A 22,725-nucleotide genomic window follows, 5' to 3' on the forward strand; every position below is an offset into this window, starting at 1 on the left:
CTTGCTCAAACTGTGGCACTAACTGTTGTGTGGTCGTTTTAACAAAAACAAATTGCAGTAGACCAATTTAGTCCATTAAAATAAAAAAAATATTTTTATTCTTCTCTCCCTCTTTCTCAGGAGTGCCACTGGTGTATGAAACTTTTAACTGGAGCCATGGAGTGTTTGTGGGTGCTGCCATGAGATCTGAGTCTACAGCAGCTGCAGAACATAAAGGTACATCTACCTTTAAGTGGAATTCAATCAATTTTTCAAAAGATTTGCATAATTCAGAATGGTTTGTAAAATGTAATGTAAAATGGTGCATCATAGAAGAGCTTACTAACTTTGATTTCTTTATAATGGTGGTGAGAGGAACCAGGGTCTCAATAGTGCAAATCTAACCATTTTTTTAGCTATGCAAAATGACCAGTGCACCTATGCATTTTGAATTTTTATATGTAGTTTTGATAATGGTACAATGGTGATAAAAAGTCCACTTTGACCTGTATTTAAATGAAAACAAGATGTTTAATGTTTTATCTTTTATCTTTTTTCTGGGCCGAAGAAGTAAAGGACCATCCAGATTGTTGTACAGCTAAAAGTCAGGGTCTGTCGTGATTTGGGTGGGGGTTTATGCCTATAGCATGGGTACCTCTGTGAATGCACCATTAATGTTGAAATACACACATTCACATTTTGGAGCAACATATGCTGCCTTTTATTGCCATCTTTTTTCAGATGTTCTGCATGTGCAACAGCATAGCTGTATAGTCAGAGGGTGCAGGTGCTATACAGACCTGTCTGTCTCCTATTAAAAAAGCATGGTGCATTATGAAGTGAAAAATGCAACAATGAAGGCTCCATATGACTGCACAGCTGATAACTTGTATAACAGAAGAATGGCAAAAAAAATTCTGCTTTCAAAACGAAATCAATTGGTGTTTTCAGTCCCCAGACATTTATTAAGTTCCACTGAATGGAAAGGTGATGTAACACAGTGGTAAACTTGCTCCTGTCCCAACTCTTTTGGAGTGTGTTGCAGGTGTTATATTTGGAATGGTAAAAAATGGAAAAAAAAGTTCACTAGGTCATCATACGGTTTTCAGTTTAATTCATGTCAAACAGAATTTACTGATCACTGCTTTTTGCATTTTATACTGTCCAGACTTTTTTTGGTATTGAGTTTGTATTTTAAAACTACATTTAAGGGTGTTTCAAAACCATAGGCATTTTTAAATCCTAGTAGTGAAATTTTGGATTTATTTAAAAATTTGTCTTATGATTCTTGATAAATATATACACAGTGCTATCATGTGTGATTTAATAAAATTAATAAAGCATTTAATGGGTCCAAATACCACTTTTGTTCATGTCCCACAAATATGGTCTTAAATGTTATGTAAAAAGAGCTAATTCAATTACAATGAGATTATTTCAAATACAATTGTTTCATATAAATATTACTTTACTCCATATTAAAATAATTTTTTCATTGTTTGTCATTTATATGATTTTTTTTCAACTAAACGCATCTGTCCCACACCTCTGAGTCCTTACTGCAACACTGAACAAATGTCATAGAAAAAGTTTTTTTTTTTTTTCCAAAGCCAAATAAATCTAGTTTCTAAGGAAGTAGGAATTACCAAGAGAGCACATGGTGCACATGTGCTCACCACCCACACTAGGTGACTCAAGATTAGAGCTGGGCGATATGAATTTTTTTATTGCGATAACATTTTTGGCCATATCAGTCAATATCGATACATATTGCCTAAATGTCAAATCATTATTTCTTTCAAGGTTGAAGGCTGATTTTTGCATGACAAACATGACAAACGCTTACCAAACAGTGGAACATTTCACAAATCTCTCGTGGGATAGTGGGAGAAAGTGTCTGGTTAGCTGCTTTTACCAGCTGGAAAAGCACGGTTGCAATTTTTGTATTAGTCATACCTCAAGAAAGAGAACAGATTATTTTTAGCTGTCTGTTGACGAGTGCTTGGCTATCTGGTTTCAAGTGCTTAACTGTTAATTTCTCAACAACGTCAGCTTAATATGAACAGCAAACATTAGCTGGCTTGGTACATCAGTGATGGATCACACCACTGTACTGCCATCACTCCTACCACATCCATGTCAGAGTATATCACAGTATTCAAACACAAGCTAGCAGACATCTGGATTTCTCTAGTCTATCACAGTAATTTGAGGGGTGGACTGCAGTATATCTGATGCTGTGTAAAAGCAAGCAAAGTTTATTTATTTTAGAAGCATTAACTGCAGTGTGATTCTCTCACATGAGACAAAGAGTCCTCCTTTTAGGTATGTTTAAACTGAAGTTGGTCCTTTTTTTGTCTTGTTTGATCTACAGTAACATCAGTTTGCCGTGCTGTGCGAGTGACAGAGTGCTGCTTCAAGTTAGCCAGCAGCTTAAAAACAGGTAGCCTGTGAAGCTAGCGTTGTCCCAGTGCCACACACAGAGTTGTGTGGAGCAGACATGATTTAACGCTGTTAAAGCTTGTTAGGTTGTTAGGAAAGAGGGGAGTATGCTCTAGGACAGTATAGTTACGCCACTTATCTCGTCACTCACACTCGGTCACAGGAGAATAGATCGCAGATCGCTCCACTCAAACAGGGAATATATAACTCCATGTTTCAGGTGTTGCTAAAGTATCTAAAGTATATGTGGCGACTCATTTTACTCGTCGCCCCCTCCCTCTCTAATCATGACGTAATTAGTGTGCCCTCTTGTGGCAACAGCAGAGTGTTGCTTTCCTTGTAGTAGAAAACGCCAACAGGGTTGTCGCTAGGATGTGGAAGTGTGAGAAAAGTTTGTTATATCGAACATTTATCGAACATTTCTTATAGTTCTATCGAGGAAAGTTATATCGCGATAATTCATTATCATTTTATCGCCCAGCCATACCCAAGATCCAGCAAAAGCAAGGTAAAGGTAATCTTTTCTTCTGAAGTATTTATTGAGTGTCATTACCGTATAGCTTAACAGTGTATTTCAAATTCTTTTTTAAAAATAAATTAATATTACTGTTGAATTCATGTATATTCGATGCTAAGAGACAAAACTAATGTAGCAGACCTTGCTAGCTGCCTTTGTAATATTAGCAAAACTGTCTTTTCTGCAAGATATTTTACAGGAGCAATGATCCAATACAACAGTTCTGCTATGAATTCTACTTTCACAAAGCTTAGAATTTTTCAGTTTTTGCTGACACTGTTACGATTCTACTTTATATTTATTATTATGGTCGTAGTGGATAGTGATGTTGTACTGAAGTGCATTATATTGAAAAGTGTTTCTACTATTCTGCCCTTTACATGTATGTAAATGGGGTGGACAAAATATTAGGAACACGTCTCAATATAATGCAATTCAGTTCCACACCACTGCAAACTCAACCTCAATCACTTTCTCTGTCAGTGTCAATGAAAACTGACACTGAAAGCATTATTATATTTGTAAAGAAAGAAAGAATTTATGGCAGAGTTGTTGTATCACATTAGACTGTAAAAGTACAAAGTGACCTGTGAGTGTACATTATATTATCAATATTGTAGGCTACATGTAAACGTGTCACCTTTGCAACCCTAGATAAGACTAAATTCATCTACAGTAAGAGCATGGAAATGCAGAGGAAATGCTAAAAGATCGAGACAGATACAAAGCATATCTTTGTATCTGAAAGTTGGACATGGTATACTAATGTAAAGTTGTGGTGAGATGCTGTTAGTGTTTATGGGGCCGTGTTAAAACTTCATCAGTTTTACTCTGTATTTAATGCAAGACCTCTGCTATTTAATAAAACTTATAAAGAATTTTATGGGTCCAAACACTACTTTTGTTTATGTCCCACAACTGCGGTCTCAATTTTGACATATGTAAAAAGAGCTAAGTCAATTACAATATGACATTATTCATTAAACATTCTGTTTTTTGATAAAGATGTCAGAACTGCAGCAATGCTTTATTTTAATTATCATGTTTTTTTTTTTATTTGCCAAAATTTTTTACACATACACAGAGATAGTTTACTCATTAGAATTGCAATATTTGTCATAAAAGCAATGTATTTTATTTTTTGTGTGTGTGAAGACAATGTACATTTAAGGTTGCTGTCTAAATTTTCCATAGAGAAAATTATGAAATCCCCTTATGTTTGTTTTTTTTTTTTCCTTTCAATCAGTATTGACAATCATCCAATGGGTTTTATGGGTCCGAACCACTAGGGGTCCCCCCACCATGAGAAAATCTAAACAGCTGTTTTGACTCGCATTGGGAACTTACAGCTAGCAGACATCTGGATTTCTCTAGTCTATCATAGTAATTTGAGGGGTGGACCGCAGTACATCTGACGCTGTGTAAAAGCAAGCAAAGTTTATTTATTTTAGAAGCATTAACTGCAGTGTGATTCTCTCACATGAGACAAAGAGTCCTCCTTTTAGGTATGTTTAAACTGAAGTTGGTCCTTTTTTTGTCTTGTTTGATCTACAGTAACATCAGTTTGCCGTGCTGTGCGAGTGACAGAGTGCTGCTTCAAGTTAGCCAGCAGCTTAAAAACAGGTAGCCTGTGAAGCTAGCGTTGTCCCAGTGCCACACACAGAGCATCCTCAGTTTACTTTTGTTTAATCAGGACTGTAACTTGCATGAACCCACTTCTTTCTTTCACTTTTGTTGCCTGGAAATGCACTACTATTAAAATATAACTGTTTGAGTGCTAGACCAAATTCATCTACAGTAAGAGCATGGAAATGCAGAGGAAATGCTAAAACATCGAGACAGATACAAAGCATATCTTTGTATCTGAAAGTTGGACATGGTATACTAATGTAAAGTTGTGGTGAGATGCTGCAAGTGTTATGGGGCCGTGTTAGTGTTGAAACTTCATCAGTTTTACTCTGTATTTAATGCAAGACCTCTGCTATTTAATAAAACTTATAAAGCATTTTATGGGTCCAAACACTACTTTTGTTTATGTCCCACAACTGTGGCCTCAATTTTGACATGCGTAAAAAGAGCTAAGTCAGTTACAATATGACATTCATTAAACATTCTGTTTTTTGATAAAGATGTCAGAACCGCAGCGATGCTTTATTTTATCATTTTTTTTTTTTTTACTTGCCAAAAATTTTTTACACATACACAGAGATAGTTTACTCATTAGAATTGCAATATTTGTCGTAAAAGCAATGTATTTTATCTTTTGTGTGTGTGAAGACAATGTACATTTTAGGTTGCTGTCTAAGTTTTCCATAGAGAAAATGACGAAATCCCCTGTTTTTTTTTTTTTTTTTTTCCTTTCAATCAGTATTGACAATCATCCAATGGGTTTTTTGGGTCTGAACCACTAGGGGTCCCCCCACCATGAGAAAATCTAAACAGCTGTTTTGACTCGCATTGGGAACTTACAGTGGGAAAAATAACCAATGTAGTGTCCTAACAGCAAGAAACATGAGCGATTGACAACAGCAAAATCAAAACGCCTTCATTAAAATCAGTAAAGCTGTCTACATTAGCTGTGAGCGGCAGGATGCAATGCAATGCATTGCACCGTTTTTAATCGATGCACTGTTTCTGTTTTTGTCATTCCACCTTAAAATGGATGAAGAGAAAGTCCATGAAGAGGATAAGAGAGGGATTGACCCAGTAAACAATTTCGAGAGAAACAGCCAGAGTGCTGGAAGTTAGAGGTGAAAACCATTTGTTTCGTGTTAGATAACTAGTTGGGTTAATTAAGCAAAGATACAAGTGAGCATAAGTGAGCTGCCCAAAACCAGGGTGGTATAATATGTTAATTAGACTACTGACGTTAAATGTGGAGATAAAATGTAACCCGTTACAAATTCTATTAAATACTTGCCCCGCAGCTGGACAGCTCTGTCAGTAAAGCGGCTAGCTTTTGATGTGTTTGTTTCACACATTTGATGTTTTGAGTGACTTAGTGCTTAGTGACCTTTATACAATCCTTCAGTATCTTGCTCAAGCTTTCAGGTTTTTAGCAGTGAGCTAGCATTCCTATGCATGTCCTTTTGAATATGAAACTCCAGGTATTCAAAAGATGTGCCTGAGGGACCTGTAAAAACAAGACTTGAAACTTCAACAGAGTAGAAGTTGATTTGTCCTTGTCGGTGGTAATCTGCATCATTAAAGGTGATATATAAATGTAAAAACAAAACAAACATTTCCATGTCCGTTGTAGTGCTATACTCTAGCTTGGCTACTTGACAGATTGAGTTTTTCAGTTTGCTGCTTTTTTCCATCTTTGTGCACATTCCCAGCTGTCCGATTGTAATTTGTGTTGTCTTCATTGAGATTAATGTTTTGCTTGTCAAGAATGGATTCATACGTTATAGGGAAATGTTTCACCGATGGTAGCACCACAGGTCTCATTAATGTGTGCTACTGTTTTGTCTCGATTGGGGGGGGGGACAAATACGGTCATAGTGGTGACATGCCAACACTGCGGTTAGTATGATGCCTTGCTGTGATATCATGACAAAATCAATGACCACCAAAAAAAGGTAGCCAGGTAGAGGTCCACCAAATATTTGTGCCCAGGGGCCCATTACATGATGATCTGGGCCTGTTTACAATGATGCACAAAGCTTCATGAAAATGAATTTAAAAGTATTAAATTTTATAGAAATTGAAAAAGGAAACTGTATTAAATGAACATTATTGTAATGTTGCATTAAGGACATTTTTTGGGAACAGATGCTGTAAATGATAAAAAAAGAAACATGTTCCAGATGAAAATATATAATATAAAATACTGTATAATTTTGTGTACCTGTTTATATGTATTACTGACTGTGTTAGTTAAAATTAAAATTCATAGACGTTGATTTTTTGAAAAGTCAAAAGTGGCTTTAGTTGCAGAAACACCTTTTAGGGTAATACCTCATCACAAAACTAGTATAAAACAATGTCTCAGGCATCAGTCAGTGTATTTGCAACTGTTTTGTGTAATACCTTTCTGTGATGTAGCTTTTAAAGGCTTTGACCATTTGATTCCTATCACCACTGTTAAATTATGGAGAAATGTGGTAAATTCTGTGAAATTCCCCATTAAGCTAACTCACATATGGGGGGGGGGATCAAATAAAAATAAAATTTGTAATATGAATATTGTGCATAGTGTGTACATAAAGATGTAAGCACACCCCATTAAATATTAATTTTTTTGACATGTGGACATATCACTATTTGATCTTTTTATATGGGCATTTGATATAGCTGTCTACTACTTTCTGACATCTACTGGGAGAAATTTTTGCTCACTCCTACATTTCTCTCAACTGCACAACTGTAAAATTCCCTTCAAGCCCTCTGTGATATGAAAGAGAATTTATAGTAGAAGAAGATTCTGTGATTGCAAGTTGGCCAGGCTCTGAGACAGCAAAGCAGCCCCAAACCATAGCATTTCATCCACCCTGCTTTATAGTTCATATGCAGTTCTTCTGATAAAATACGGTCTGTTTTTTGCCAAACATGGCGTTTGATTCTTTGGCCAAACAACTCTGTCTTTGACTCATCTGTCCGTAGCACATTGTTCCTGAAGTCCTGGTCCATGCCTAGATATTCATTGGCAAACTTTAGTCTTGCCCCGGTGTTCTTTCTAACAATAGATGCATGCACTTTGACATCAACAGTGGCAAGAGCTACCTGCAGATCCTGTGATGAAATTTTGGGGTTCTTGGAGACTTCTTTTAGCATCTTACGGTCTGCTCACGGGTTAAATTTGTTGGGGCGGCGTGGGCTAGACAAGTGGGAAGTCATTTTAAAACTTCTTTACTTGTTAATAATCTTCTGGACAGTGGTATGATTGATTTTAAATATTTTGGAAATCTTTTTAAACCCCTTCTCAGACTCTTAGGCATCTACAAGCTTCTTTCTGAAAGCCCCAGAGAGCGTGCACCTAAGTTCAATTTGACACATTTGAAGTAGTGATATATGTAGAAGTGTTTTTACTTCTTCCATACAAAAAATGTTTATTTCAAACGTCAATTTTAAGGGTTCAAGCTTTATTACCTTTATCTGTCAACGTTAAATTTAACTGAAGACCTGGGGCCGCATTACGGAAACTTCCTGTCTTTTTAACTTAAGGTCTGACAGGTCAAGATAAGATTTTTCACAAATTTGTATTACAGAAGCAAATCTTATCTTACAAAATCTTACCTAAAGGAAATCTTAACCTACTCGACTGAAGTCAGTGATCAACTGTTATGTCTGTTACCACACAACTGATCCGAGCACAGCTAAAACATAAACATGTAATCAAAATAACGTTAAAAATGTAGGTTGCAGCTACTGTTGTACAAAAGTTCACAACAAAACCAAAGTGCAATAAACTGGAGATTTATGAATGTTGTGAGTGTTCTGTTTATCAGAATGCCACTGCTGCACAGTTCCAGTTTCCATTTTGCAAATGCTTAGAATACTAAAATGATTCTTTACATGGTTAAAAGTTAAGGTGACCAGACGTCTGAAATGAAAACCGGGGACATCTCCATTTCCAGTCAGTATATCTTTGTAAACCGTGTCAATCATACAGTAGCCTACCATATACCATATGGCACATATAGATGGCTGAAAAAGTGATGCAGTTTAAAAAAATTATGTGCTGTTTTGTAGATAGCATTATAGCCTACATTCAAGTAGACTGTATGCCTATACAAATCAGATTTAGTTCCGTAACCCTGCCCCTGCTTTTAATCCCTGGGTTAGCCTGTGTCTTGAAAAGAAGTTTGTGGTGGTGTTGTGGACTCTTTTGACACTTACTAGCTTCTGGTTGAGTTTTACACAGCAGTATTCTCTAAAATAGGCGAGCAAGAGGTAGAATAAAGCAATAAGTTTATTGCTTCTATGAAACAGCAGCTAACATAAAATATGATAAAATACACAATTTTTGTTAAGTTATTAACAATAATAATGGACTGTAGAAATGTTCCTTTAGAGCAGGGATGCACAACTCGGATCGTGGAGGGCACAGCTTCGTTATTTCCCTACTCAAACAAACTCAGTAAACCTTGCAATCAACAGATGGGTTAAATCAGGTGTGTTTGAGCAGTTAAATCACTAAATTGTACTGGACATCAGCCCTCCGGGACTGGAGTTGTGCAACCCTGCTTTAGAGTGTGATATTGTTGCCAAGCAACCATTTACTGTTGAATGAGCAGATGAACATTGTCTCCCATCACTGTATGCTGCAGTCATTTCATTAACTTTTTACCTTTTTGTCATATAATAATGAGCATATCCTAACATAGCACCACTAGTCTTGTATAGCACCAACCCAACAGTACCCCTCACCCATGCCGGGCCTGAATCTCAAATGGCTCCCTAGTACATAGTGCACCACGTAGAAATTTAAATACTGGTTCCTGCATCCCAACAGTGCATAACATAGCTAAAAATAGTCATTTGGGATTCGGCCACATCCATACATGGAAAAATAGTGCATTATTTGGCTGCAGAAACTACAATTTCAAAACTTCCCTAGCACACTATTTAGAGAGACTACAAAGCTGTTTGAGATTTAGCCTGGGTTTGATGCTATATATATATATATATATATATATATATATATATATCTCTTTTAAATTGCAGTTTTACAGTGATTTGTTCGTGTGTGTGTGCGTGCATATATATGTGTATGTATACACATATATGCACATATATACATACACACACAAATCACTGTAGAACTACAATTTAAAAGAGATATATGTCTTTTAAATTGCAGTTTTACAGTGATTTGTTCGTGTGTGTGTGCGTGCATATATATGTGTATGTATACACATATATGCACATATATACATACACACACAAATCACTGTAGAACTACAATTTAAAAGATATATATGTCTTTTAAATTGCAGTTTTACAGTGATTTGTACTGTAGGTACTTAAATTAAAGTCTGTGATATTAATGATGACATTGTTTACTTTGCTTTCTTTTTGCCTATTAGCTAGCTGACCAGCCTAGTTCTAGTTAAGAAAATAAGCTGTCAGCTCCTCAGTTCAAACAAACATTTTCTTCCTTCATTAATACACTCGGTGGTCCATGTGGGTAGTAATACGGACCATGGCTCAGCCAATCAGATTTTAGGACCGGGAACTATAGAAACTATCCCTTTTTATAAATGGTTAGTAGATAGCAGCAGACAGCCCCCTCTCTTGTCTAAAACAAGCACAACACAAAACGTCTGCCAGGCCTTTCTTAAGAGTTTCTAGTATGTTTCTAATTCACAGTTTAAAAAGGGGGACATTTCCAGGGATAGCTCAGGTCAGGGACAGGCCAGAGAACTTGTAGAGAGAAGAATTACCACTCTACAATGTCTTCCAGGTTTCTCAAATGTTAGAGGGTACCATCAAGCAAGTCAAAAATGAATGTTATTATAATATGTAATTATATAATATATAATGTTTATAATGCTTAAACATTTTTAATGTAAAAGAATGCATTGAATTCCTGAACACAGAACAGCATAAAACATTTTAACATCGCTGTTTTTATGAAAAAAACCATTCGCTGTAGAACAAAGGAAACATATAGGTGTTTTCTTTACCTTTTTAGTGAAATATATCCTTCTACTTTCTGAAATTAAAGGAAAGTTCTGAGCATGTGATTAGAAATTATTTTAACGTTTTTAGTCGTTTAGGTCCATTTACCTCCCTTCATTGAGTGTTTTGTCTAGTTAGGATGTTTCTGTAATACTATTTTCTTATATGGAGCCAGGATAAAATTATGAACTTAAAAACTGTTGTACTGTAATAGCTACTGTTCGAAATCCAGTCCTAACTGAAGTTGTCATGGTAACTAAACAGATAAATTAAGATTAAGATGTTTCTGTAATACAGCACCACATACCAGTACATCCAAATATGTTGAAAAAGTTTAAACTTTCATGCGGTGTACTTGTTTTTTCACATGACTCCAGTTGTTTTATCAAGCAGTAACTTGCATGTTGTTTGGTAGTAATCAGTGTATTTTTTCTGAATTTTGAAACTCCTCTCCCTCAGGTAAAATGATCATGCATGACCCATTTGCTATGCGCCCTTTCTTCGGCTACAACTTTGGTGACTACCTGGCTCACTGGCTAAGCATGGAGACAAGAAAGGACCCCACCCAGCTCCCAAAGATCTTCCATGTGAACTGGTTCAGAAAAGATCCTAAGACCAATTCCTTTCTGTGGCCTGGTTTTGGTGAGAATGCTCGGGTCCTTGAGTGGATCTTCCACAGATGTGGCCGCACCACTGAAGATGAAGCTGCTAAAAAGAGCATTATAGGTTGGCTGCCTCAAGAGGGTGCCATCAACACAAAAGGCTTGGGGAAGAAAGTGGATATGGGTGCACTCTTTGATGTTCCTAAAACGTTCTGGCAGAAAGAAGCCCACGAGCTCCGAGCCTACCTCACCCAGCAGGTGGGGGCTGACCTGCCTGAGCAGGTGGAGGGAGAGCTGAGGGCATTGGAGGAAAGAGTAAGGAATTAAGAGACAACAAGATGGTGATTCAATGTATAGTACCTTAAACATTTGCTGCATTGTGGCAATAGTTTAGTAAGGCACAGGGCTGAGTGAGAGAAGTAACTAATTTTTAAAGCTACTACTTGTAATTCTGTACTAACCTAAACGAAAGACCAATCACAAACATGGGAGGCATAGGAGCATTAGTTTTGCTCACTGAGAGCAGGATTTTGAGGAAATTTCATCTCAGTCTGTGATGTTGTGTTTTGATGGCTTCCATTACATTTTCCAAACACTCTGTTGGATGTTTACAAACCACAGTCTCAAATATCGTCTTTTATTGTGTTCTGTCACAGTTACTTGAAATGAAAAACATGTGTAGGACTAAACTTGAGGGATGGAGTGTGGAATTCAGTGAATCTATTTTATAAATCAAATGGTAATGGTGCTTAAGATCTGATCTGACTTAATAAACCACTTATAATTTGTCAGTTTATTTACTTGGTGAGTGAATCAACTACACACATACACAAATATTTTAGAATATTACAATATTCTAACGTCATTTTTGCATTGTTGCATTATTTGCCCACACAGTCTTTCACAGAGTGGTGAACAGCACCTCATGTTTGCCTCTGATAGACTCTCTGGGATGATCTTTTTATATCAAATTATATTACTGACCTGTTGCCAATAATCTAATTAGTTGTGAGATGTTCTACCAGTTTTTGTTTGTTTACAAGCCTGTCTTCTCTGTGTGTATAAAAATTTGCAACCCCCAACAGCCCCCCTAAAAACATTAATGTACATTTTGATTTTCATAAGAATGCATGTATCATTTACTGTTAAAATGTAACTCAGTAAAAACACTAGCCCATATAAATAATATTTAGAATTCGAGTGGTATACATCAGAGTAAGTGACTGTGATTGTGTTCTCTCTGGCCTTCACCACTCGAGCGGCAGTCTCCACCATCTACATTGATTATTGGACTCTAGCATCAGATATGGAAACAGAGACTCAGCAATCACAATACTCCTTCTCAGCTGCCAAGGTAAATTACATTATGCAGCAGCTTGCTGGCCTCCTCGCTAAGCATTGACTCGTTCTGAATGTGATTATTCTTGTAGGCTGTAACAACATCAAAGACAAAAAACTGAACTCTTAAAAAAATACTATTTAACACCCTCAAAAACTGTGGCGAAAGGATTTTTATCCCTGGTCCAATCCCCTGCCTAGGAAGAGGCAGTGGTTGTTTTAGCCACTTGTTAAACCTGCACAGTTGGCTCCAGGAAGCTTGTGTAGTTAATAAATTGCTGTTTGTCAACTTTTTTTTATCTTTTCTGGAACCATCCATCCTTTTATGGAAACAATGGGATCATCCCAGCAGGCTGGGCTTGTAGATTTTAAGTCACAATGTGTTTTACTCTGACATGTCTACCTGAAACTAGTAATGATTACTGAGCTATCCCTGTAATCATTACCAGTTGACCTAAAATCTGCCACTTATGCATGGGAATAAAGCGGAAAGGCACCTTTTTATTAACCCAGCTAATCTTATCAGTATTAAGACATTTACGTCTGGTCTCCATCCCCAAATTGTTTCACAGATCCAAAAACCTGTGCTTGCAACAAAATTATTAACAGATTGTATTAGTTTCAAACAGAGAAAAGGCATAGGCACAATTCATTTAAAACTTTCGTCAGCATGATAATTTGGATAATCTGAACATTTTGATTTCATAAGCCTATGTTGATAGTGTAGTTCTGACTTGGTTAAAACGATCTGTGTCTAACTCAGAAGTATCCCTGTCTGATTATAATCCATATAGAACTGGTAGGAAAGGGGTGGTGGAGTGGCTATTTACATCAAATTCATTATTCAAGTAAAAACTTTGGTATCCAAAGAAAAATCTTTTGAGGTCTTAGCCCTAAAAGCGTATGTAGGACACAAAAAACAGTTTCGTGGTAGCTCTATAGACCTCCTTCCGTGCCCTCTCAAACTGTAGATGACTAAGCTGAATTTTCAATCGATACATCAACTCAGAAATGCTGATCTTAGGTGATTTTCATCTAAATTAGTTAACTAATGCATCTGATCATTTGAAGAAAGTGTGCGAATCTATGTCTAATGCAACTAATTACAAAGCCAACACGACAATAGTGACCACTGCCCTATTGGATGCATTAGAAACACTAGCATAAGGTTCTCGGATGGTGGTTAGAAGCAATTTGGAACATTTTAATGACCAAGGCTTCGTAAATTACCTGCCGCTCAGTGACATCCACTACAGTTCTGAAATCCCAGATATTGATTTAGCGCTAGACCATTTTAGCAAAACTTTCCTGGTAGTGGTAAACAAGCATGCCCTGTATACAAATATCAGAATCAGAGATAGATCAACTCTGAAATATCTTCCTTGCTCAATGCAAGAAATAAAGCATGGGCCCTTGCTAGAAGAAATGGTGACAGAATCCATTGGCTTACCTTCAGATATCTGAGAAACAATTGTACTTCCTACATTAGAAAAGCTAAAGCAGAATTCTACCCATTAGATATTTACAAATTCCTCTTCTAAATTCTGGAAGACAGTTAATTTGCTCAATAACAAATCAATGCCTATACCAACCCATTTTGTGACTAATGATGATGATGAACAGATTACTGCACAGAGAGATCTGCCAAGCACTTATTACTCACTTTGCAGCTTTCATACATTTATTTGTTAATACTAATATGGAAGCCCCCCCTGCTGGATTAGTATTATCAATACTAAATAATACAAGACCATGGTCTCTTTACAATTCACCTTTTACTAATGTTTACTAATACAAAAGTGCCCCTCAATGAAATAGCCCCTGCTGTAAGACATAGTACAGGAGAGGATAGCTTGGACCCCTTTTTTCTGAGGCTTGTGACTCAGATTATTTTAGAGCACATTACATGTATTTTTAATCAATCTATTTCATCAAGCAGAATGTTCAGTATCTGAGACATGTAATTGCACATGTAATTTCACTTCACAAAGGAGGTGATGCCTCTGATCTTAATAACTATAGAACTATTTTAAAATTGTCATGCTTAACCAAAATTTTTTTGGCATTTGACCCACCACTTTTTGAGTTCAGGATGCGCACATACAAACCTACAAAAAATAAAGGCTAATTAATGATTAATAATTTTTAAAGATGGGTAATCAAATAATCACAAATAATCAGCCTTTCTAAAGCAAGCAATAAATGGTAAAATACATACAAACTCCTATTGTTGCCACATTTAGTACAAAATCGTATTTTAGTAGCATCAGTCAGAAAATATGTCAACACTAGAAGAATGAAATAATTATACCTCTATACCTGTATCTGTTGTAAATATTTGATTTTTTTTCTTATTTCCCAGCAAATTTTACAATTAAAGAAATGGTGTTAACACATTATGGCTGTGACCACAACAGTGTAAATACTGAATGTATGAAAAAACTTTCTTGTGCCAGAGTGATGTTATGACACAGGGAATAAACAGGAAATGGTACCTTCAGATTATTAGCTAACTTTTAGCTTTTATTAGACTTTTATGGTGTTGACAAAAAATCAGGACAGATTTGTTTATCGACAAATGTGAGTAAAAGTGGATTAATTTTTTTTCCCTTTCCCATGATTATAAATATTTATCCCTCTTTAACATAATGCAATTTAAAATGATCACAACTGTTTAGTCTATTTCAGACATCTTATTCCATAAGATGAAAAGAAATTGAGATATGTTGTTGCAGAAACAGGAAGCATCGTGTTATGGAAATTCTCTTTATTTGGTTCCAACCTACAGCATGTACAGTACAGTGCAGAAGTCTTAGGCCATCTGGGAAAAGAAATTTTAGGCCATCTGATTCTTTTTATCAGGGAAATAAGCATTTCTTCATCCAAAAACACTAACATTAGAATAAATATAAATAAATAAATAAACAGTATATTGTGATTTTATGTGTCAGAGTATGTTAGCATAACCGTTTCAAAGCCACTTCTGAAAAAATCCCAGTATTTACAGTTTCAGAATCAGAATCAAGCTTTATTGGCCAGGTATGCACATACACATAGAAAAGAATCACACAAACACACACACACACAGTCACACCTGTAAACCTTGCATTGCACAATGTATATGTAATATATTGAAAAGCTGAGTGCAGCAGCAGTTAAAGGGTGTACAGTGGGTGTATGAGGGATAAGTAAGGTAACATGTCAGATAGGTGGGGTAAAAGGGCAGGTAAGTGAGGTGCTAGAAGAAAATGCTGGTCTGAGACAGTAGTTACTGAGGATGGAGTGTTGAGTGCTACTATATACCATATATGCCATAGACCAATATATTTAAGATAAGAAGTGCAGTTGGAATATTGTTTATGTGTAATATTTTAACTGTTCAAGAGAGTGATGGCTTGTGGGAAGAAGCTTCTCTGTAGCCTGGGTGTCCTGATCCTCATTTGGCTGAAGCGCCGGCCTGAGGGAAGGAGCTCGAACAGGTGGTGGCCGGAATGTGATGAGTCAGTGGAGATTTTCTCTGCGTGCTTCCTGGTTCTGGAAGCATGCAGTTCCAGCAATGTGGGCAGCTTAACCCCAATTATCTTCTCTGCAGACCTGATGATATGCTGCAGTCTGTTGAGGTTGTGCTTGGTGGCTGAGTGACCCCACACTGTGAGGGACGTGGTGATGATAGACTCTATGATGGCTGTGTAGAACCATACCATCAGCTCCTGGGGCAGGTTGAACTTCCTCAGCTGACGCAGCAAGTACATCCTCTGCTGTGCTCTCTTGATGATAGAACTGATGTTGCTGTTTCAGGTCAGGCATTTCAGGTCCCTGGTGATTGCTGTGCCCAGGAATTTGCAGGACTCCACTGCCATCACAGTTTTGTCCAGGATGGTGAGTGCTGGCAGGGCTGGAGGGCTTCTCCTGAAGTCCAGTATCACCTTCACTGTTTTCACTGTATTCAGCACCAGATTGTTGTGGCTGCTCCACAGGACCACCTGATCATCCACCCATCTGTAACCAGACCATCAAGGATGAGACCAATGACTTTAGTGTCATCCGCAAACTTCAAGATTTTGACTGAGGGGTCCGTGAGGTACAGTCTTTTTCGCAGCTTTTCAGGGCAGACTGAATAGGTTGCTGAATAACAGGAGGGTGTGAATTTGTGCTGAATGGGTTTGTGGAAATGGGCTTTTCAAACCTGCAGTAAAAGGTTTTAAGCTCCTCAGCCAGCCGACTATTACCCATTGTCCCCTGTCCTTTTGTAGCTCGTGATGTTCTACAGGCACTTCCAGACAGTTTGTGGACATACTACTCAGCTTGTTGTTGTTTGAGTAGCTCTTTTTTGCAGCTCTGATTTCTTTATTCAGTGTGTTCCTTGCCTGATTGTACAGAGCCCGATCTCCACTTCTATATGCTGCTTCTTTAGACCTGCGCAACTGTTTTAGTTCGGCATTAAACGAGGGCTTGTCGTTGTTATATTTAATGCGACTTAGAAAAATTTAATGTGTATAACTTAGAAAACTATTGTGTATTCTCGATAGAAAATGCCAGTATAACATTTTTTAGAGTTTTTTCTAAGGCTGTTTAGTCAGTTACACACTCAAAAAAATGACTCTTTGAATTTACTTAATATTTTTACGTCAAAAGGTTGCATTAAATTAAATTATCTACATTCAGATATAATTTGAGTAACATTTACTCCTTATCTAAAAGCAATGTCAACTATATTTTGCAGAATTTACTTCAGTAGTGTAATTTCAACTAAAATGAAACATGTTCTTTCTTCTTAAGCAAATTATGTAGATTGTTATAAATACAACTTTTTAAGTTAAAACACCTCAAATTTGATGCCTTTCTGATGACATTCACTTATTGCTTATAAGTTTTGTCAGCTTAATTATATTTTGTAAAATTTCCTTAAAGTGTAATTTTAACTAAAGTTAATCAGGTTCATGCTATTTCATTAAATTATGTAGATTGTTAAACAACTTTATAGTAAAACTACTCAATTCTGATGTATTTCCAAATAGTTACTCATTGTTTATTAGATATATCAGCTTAATTGTATCACAGAGCATTTATTAATGTACAAGTTTAAATGTTAATTTTCACAAATTAAATTTCAACTACACTTAATGTTCAATCTATTTAAAATGTACAACACATGCTCAAGACAATGACTATCATGACAAAAGAAAAATTAAAGTGACTTTGTTAAGGCACATTAAATGCACAAGCATATTAGAATCAATACACATTTGCTTTACCACTATAGAAAAACACTGAATATTAAGTAATAAAACAAGACAAAATAGAGTAATAAAAAAAGACTAAATACTTCTCTAGAAGTGCACAGGTATCAATAAATTATTGCTTGTCTTGCAGGCAACACAAACTAAAATGCAACTTTACATACAGCATTAAGCTTCAAACAGAACATTCAGTGACATTCAGTAATTATGTAATGATAACACCAACCTTAGGTGCAACTTAAGTACAACATACACAGATATTTAAAATAGAACAGCACAATAACACAGTTTTAATATTATATGACTTTATACAATATCCAATTGTCATCAATTATCAAAATAATACCCCAGAAATAGTGCCTACAGAGTGCCTTCTTGTCAAAGCACTGCCTCTAGTTAGCACAGCCTTATTTTGCTTGTTAGCCTATGCAAATTTGGGGTGAAGATTTATAGAGCTCAAATTGTTCAAACTTTGTACAGCTTTAGCAAAAAAAGATTCTAAAATTTAAATGCATGCTGTTTTAAGACATAATGTTTTTAAACATGACCGGGATCTTGAGATGTTGTATAGAAAATCATTGAAATGTCATTGAATTTTAAAAGAGATGTTGACAAATACAGCAATTCTTGTTTCATGTGACTTAAGCGTTGTTCAAAAGGCCATTGCTTTTCAATCAAAGTAGAAGCTAGTGTGAAAAGTTCCATATATTTCCAGAATGGACAGCCTACTTTGACTATCCCAAGATTTTATTCTTCAGCTTTAGAGGAGAGCCTTGCACCATCCATTGGCATGAGGAATGTACAAATTCATAGCAGTATTTCCGCCAGTTGTGATGAGCCATATTCAGTGCATAGATTACTCCAAGTGTTACTGCAGTCTGGTGCAGCTGATTTGATGTTTCCTACAATAACGTTTCCATCAGTGTCAACGTCTTCATATTCTCCAAGAGCTCTTCTGATGACATAAATGCCCATTTCAGTGCTGTGCTGGTCTCTCAAGATGTCTTCACCATGAATGTCCTACAAATTAAATCTTGTTATTAATACTTAACTCCATGCACTACTTGTTCCATAAAGAGTAAGTTCAGCTTATTTCTCATTTGAGCTCTTCTAAATACTTCCAGGTTTTTTTTTTAATATCAAATACTTATTTTATGATGAGTCTAAATAAAATTAGCCCCCATCTCCACAAAACTCCATTCAATAGTAAAATACACATTACAAAATGGACAGTTCTAGTTCTAACATACTAACACACCAACGCCTCGTTTCGATTTGGATTTACTGGGCAGCTTAACAGTGGAAGTAAGAATGGTGTGAAGAGATGAACAGAAATCATGAGGAAATGGTAAGAAGAGAGACTACTTGTAGTTATATGCAATAGTGATGAATGGCAAAATGAATGCGAGAGTTTCAGCTCTTTATGTTTGAGAAGTGCCATACGACATGCTACTATAAACATGCATACTACATTATGTTGCAGAGTAACTTTATTGAAACTCAGTCACTCTCGTGTTCCATTGCCTTTCACACTCTGTACACACACCTCAACTGACAGAAAAAAATAATCTCATAATGAAAATGCATCCCTTAAAGTCACATCTAGTTTTTAAATGTGACTGAAGCACAAAAAAAAGACGTTTTTGTCTTTTTAAGAATGCCTTTTCAAATAAGAATGTTGATAAATTCACTACAAAATGTTTTTCCTTATTAACCAAGGAGTGTGTGTGCCATGTGCATAATGTGCATTTTACCATTGAATAGAGCTATACAGATGGGAGGGGGCTGATTTTATTAAGCAAATGTTGTAAGCAATTGATATAAAAACTGAAGTACCTGGAAGTCACACAGCAAGTATTTAAAGGAGCTCAAATGTGAAATAAGGTGAATTTACCTTAGTTAGAAATTAGAAATTACTTTACAAACTGGTGTCTTCTAACTTTTCTACACAGAATGTCTGTCTGTGTGAATAGTCTGTCTTCAATCTTTACTGAGATTTGTATTTTAAAATTTAAAATAAAAAACTAAATACTTGTATCACCTCAAAGAATGATGGTGATGTGCTTAGATCACATACTGACTTACCATGTACTCCTTGATAAGATATCTATCATTCTCATTAAGGTGCGGACCAAGAGATTTTATGATGGCTTCTCTTTTAAGGTGGACATCCTTTGCCTGCACATATTGATTGCACTTGTTAGAATACCTTCAACTGTTTAAAAAAAAAAAAACAACTGTTACATTCATTTTTACAAGCATACAAGGAACAGATAAAAGAAACATATGAACTTCAAAATCCCAATCATCTTAGAGACTGAAAAAATATTACTAATTTGAACAATAAAACTAATAAATAAAAAGTAGCTTTAGAAAACAAATAGCCTTGTAGTTAAATACAAATATCAAATCTGGATCATAAAAATGCACTTACCAGAGACTTATAAACCTATAAACAAAGAGGGCATTTAAATAAAATTAAATGAGAGACTATATTAACTTTTTTTTTTATCTTAAATTTTATCTTAAACATAAGCTTTACCTTAATGTTTTATCTCACCATGTGGAAGGACATAACAGTGCATTATTTTTGCTGAAATTTAATAGTCTTACAATAATATATATTATTTTACTCATATTTAGCTATTTGTTTTAATCCTTTGAGCATTATTTTAGTTTAATACCAAGTATGATATTTAAGTCACATCATAGTTCTTTTAATCAATAGGGCTATCAGGATTCCCAGTCTAGGGTTTGTGCAATATTGATCATCAAAATCAATGTATAATAATTTCTTCTACCACTTGGCACTTGAAGACGATAATGTTGAACATAAATGCAGTTTGACTAAACTGGCAAACCCCATCTTGGTAACAATGACAGGGGGGTTACATGAGCAAAATACATTTGTGAGTGTGTGTGCATGCACGATCTTATATACAAAATTCTATTTTGAAGTGGCTTTATATTCTGACTATATTAATGAGCAATGGCACTCTGCTGTTATATGGACAAACATAAACCTCTTCTCCACTACAGGGCTGAACAGTTATCATTAACTTGACAGTTAACAAGATAACAGATTCTATTATGCCGAACTAAATCTCCACTGAAAATTCTGATAGAGCAAAGTCAAGTGATTGGTGCTGAACAGAATACTAAAATTAATGTTAAACCTGCTTCATGGTGCTTGTAGCCTACTAGATAAGTTAGCCAGCTAGCTGCTAACACTAACGTCTGCTGAGCTAACTAATGCTAGCTAGCTGTGCTAACAGCATCAGAGTCCATATTGGAACACCACATTGCAAACTGGGTTCATCGAACAGAGCACAAAAGTGTTAAATGGACAAAACGTTGAAATTAAACCAGGTAACTGATGTCTGTAACATACTAGCCATTAATGCTACCTTTGCTAAGCTAACGCTACATGGTAAAAACAATATTTTACTGTGTACTTGTACAATGACACAGCAGCAAAATGCACTCGTCTGCAGTGAACTTTAGGAAATGGCACCGTTACTTAGCTAGCTAGCTAGCTAGCATGCTAGGTCAACAGTAACGCTAGCTAACGGTTGTGTTCATGCGCATACTTAGTGAGGACCTCAACATAGACAGATAATTATGAAGGACGCATTAAATTAAAACATTGACCTTTACAATTAAAACACTGCGATCAGCCTTAGTAAGTTTAGTGATTATTTGACGAGTAACGTTACGTGTACTTTGAATATGCATCAGTTTAAACTAACCTGGCTAGCTACGTTTTTGGCAATTAACTGTATTTCTCTGCATAAATGTCATGAATATGTTAAATGTCCATAATGACAAACAATAGACAATATACAATATCCTACCTTGTAAATGTAAGATGACAGAATTTTCTCAGGTAAGCCAAATCTTCCCAGAGACGAGGTGTAGAAAATGGCTGCCGTCAGCTCGGGAAAAGCAGTTTCGACCCCTTGACACAAATATAATTATTTCTAATTCACTTTAAACATGTTTCATATGCTTAGTTTACTGGTTTTCAACATTGCTTATTATTATTTAGTTGAAGCAAAAACTTTAAATTGAGAAACCATGCACAGTTTTATTATGTAAAATTTACTAAGGGCCAACTTCATTTTTTTTCAGTGCACCAGACCTGAGACATGACGATGGTTTTACCGAGACTCAAAGTTGCTTAGTCTGAGGAAAGATGCCGTTCTGGTCTGAGGTCTGAGAGTGTCCAAAAATGTACCCCGTAGCCCCGCCTAGTGTTGATAAACATATATTTCCATGTTGGTTAACTTGAAAACGAAAAAGCAAAGTGGGAAATGAAAATTACATCACCAGCAGATGGCGCCTGTGTTTGCTTCTATTTGCCTTTTTATTCTGACACTTAAAGCATGTCCACACTGAAAACTGAATTGCAAACTGTCACTTTGCTGTTGATTTATCCATTTTAATTTTTATTTTGTGAGATATGCAGCCTATTGCTATGAAAAAGAAATAAGAACGTAAAATTTGCATTTTGATTTTAGCTTTGACACGTATTATGCATTTCATGAAGAAAAGTCAAGTCAAAGTGAAGCTTGGATTTTCGTTTCTCTCTTAGCTTTTCCATTTTAGATATGGCCATGAAATACCAGAATAATGACTAAAATTTAATGACTAATAGCTGTTTTAAATTTATTTTTATTTTTGTCACATATGACTCGTGCTTATGTGAAAAATTTATTTGCTAATGTAGGTATTTCATTTCATTTTCAATTTCGGCAGGATATTTGTACAGATGTTTGGAAAAAGAAATGGCAAAAAGAGGTTTTGCCTCCTATAGGGTTCACTTGTAGCCAGACAAACAAACAAATCACAACAAAGCTCCCAACCAGTGTCGCCGTCTGCAATGCCATCTTGGTTTTTCCACCCATTACCAGCTTCAGCTAATCATTCCTTCATTAAACCAGTTGTCATTAAATCAGTTGTGCTGGTGAAGAAATGTAAC

At 36.0% G+C, this 22,725-nt stretch overlaps 1 protein-coding gene across 1 annotated transcript in view; it reads left to right on the forward strand.

Annotated features, from left to right (window-relative positions):
* The window catches only part of pck2 (phosphoenolpyruvate carboxykinase 2 (mitochondrial)), a 30,041-nt gene extending 18,079 nt beyond the window's left edge, over positions 1–11,962 (forward strand). The window contains exons 9-10 of the mRNA XM_036561436.1: positions 121–216; positions 11,024–11,962. Coding sequence (XP_036417329.1) covers positions 121–216; positions 11,024–11,493 — 566 coding nt within the window. The 3' untranslated portion in view covers positions 11,494–11,962. The remainder of the gene's footprint in view (positions 1–120; positions 217–11,023) is intronic.
* The last annotated feature ends 10,763 nt before the right edge of the window (positions 11,963–22,725 follow it).

The sequence above is a fragment of the Colossoma macropomum genome, unplaced genomic scaffold (assembly GCF_904425465.1).
Source record: "Colossoma macropomum unplaced genomic scaffold, Colossoma_macropomum, whole genome shotgun sequence".
Lineage (NCBI taxonomy): Eukaryota > Metazoa > Chordata > Actinopteri > Characiformes > Serrasalmidae > Colossoma > Colossoma macropomum.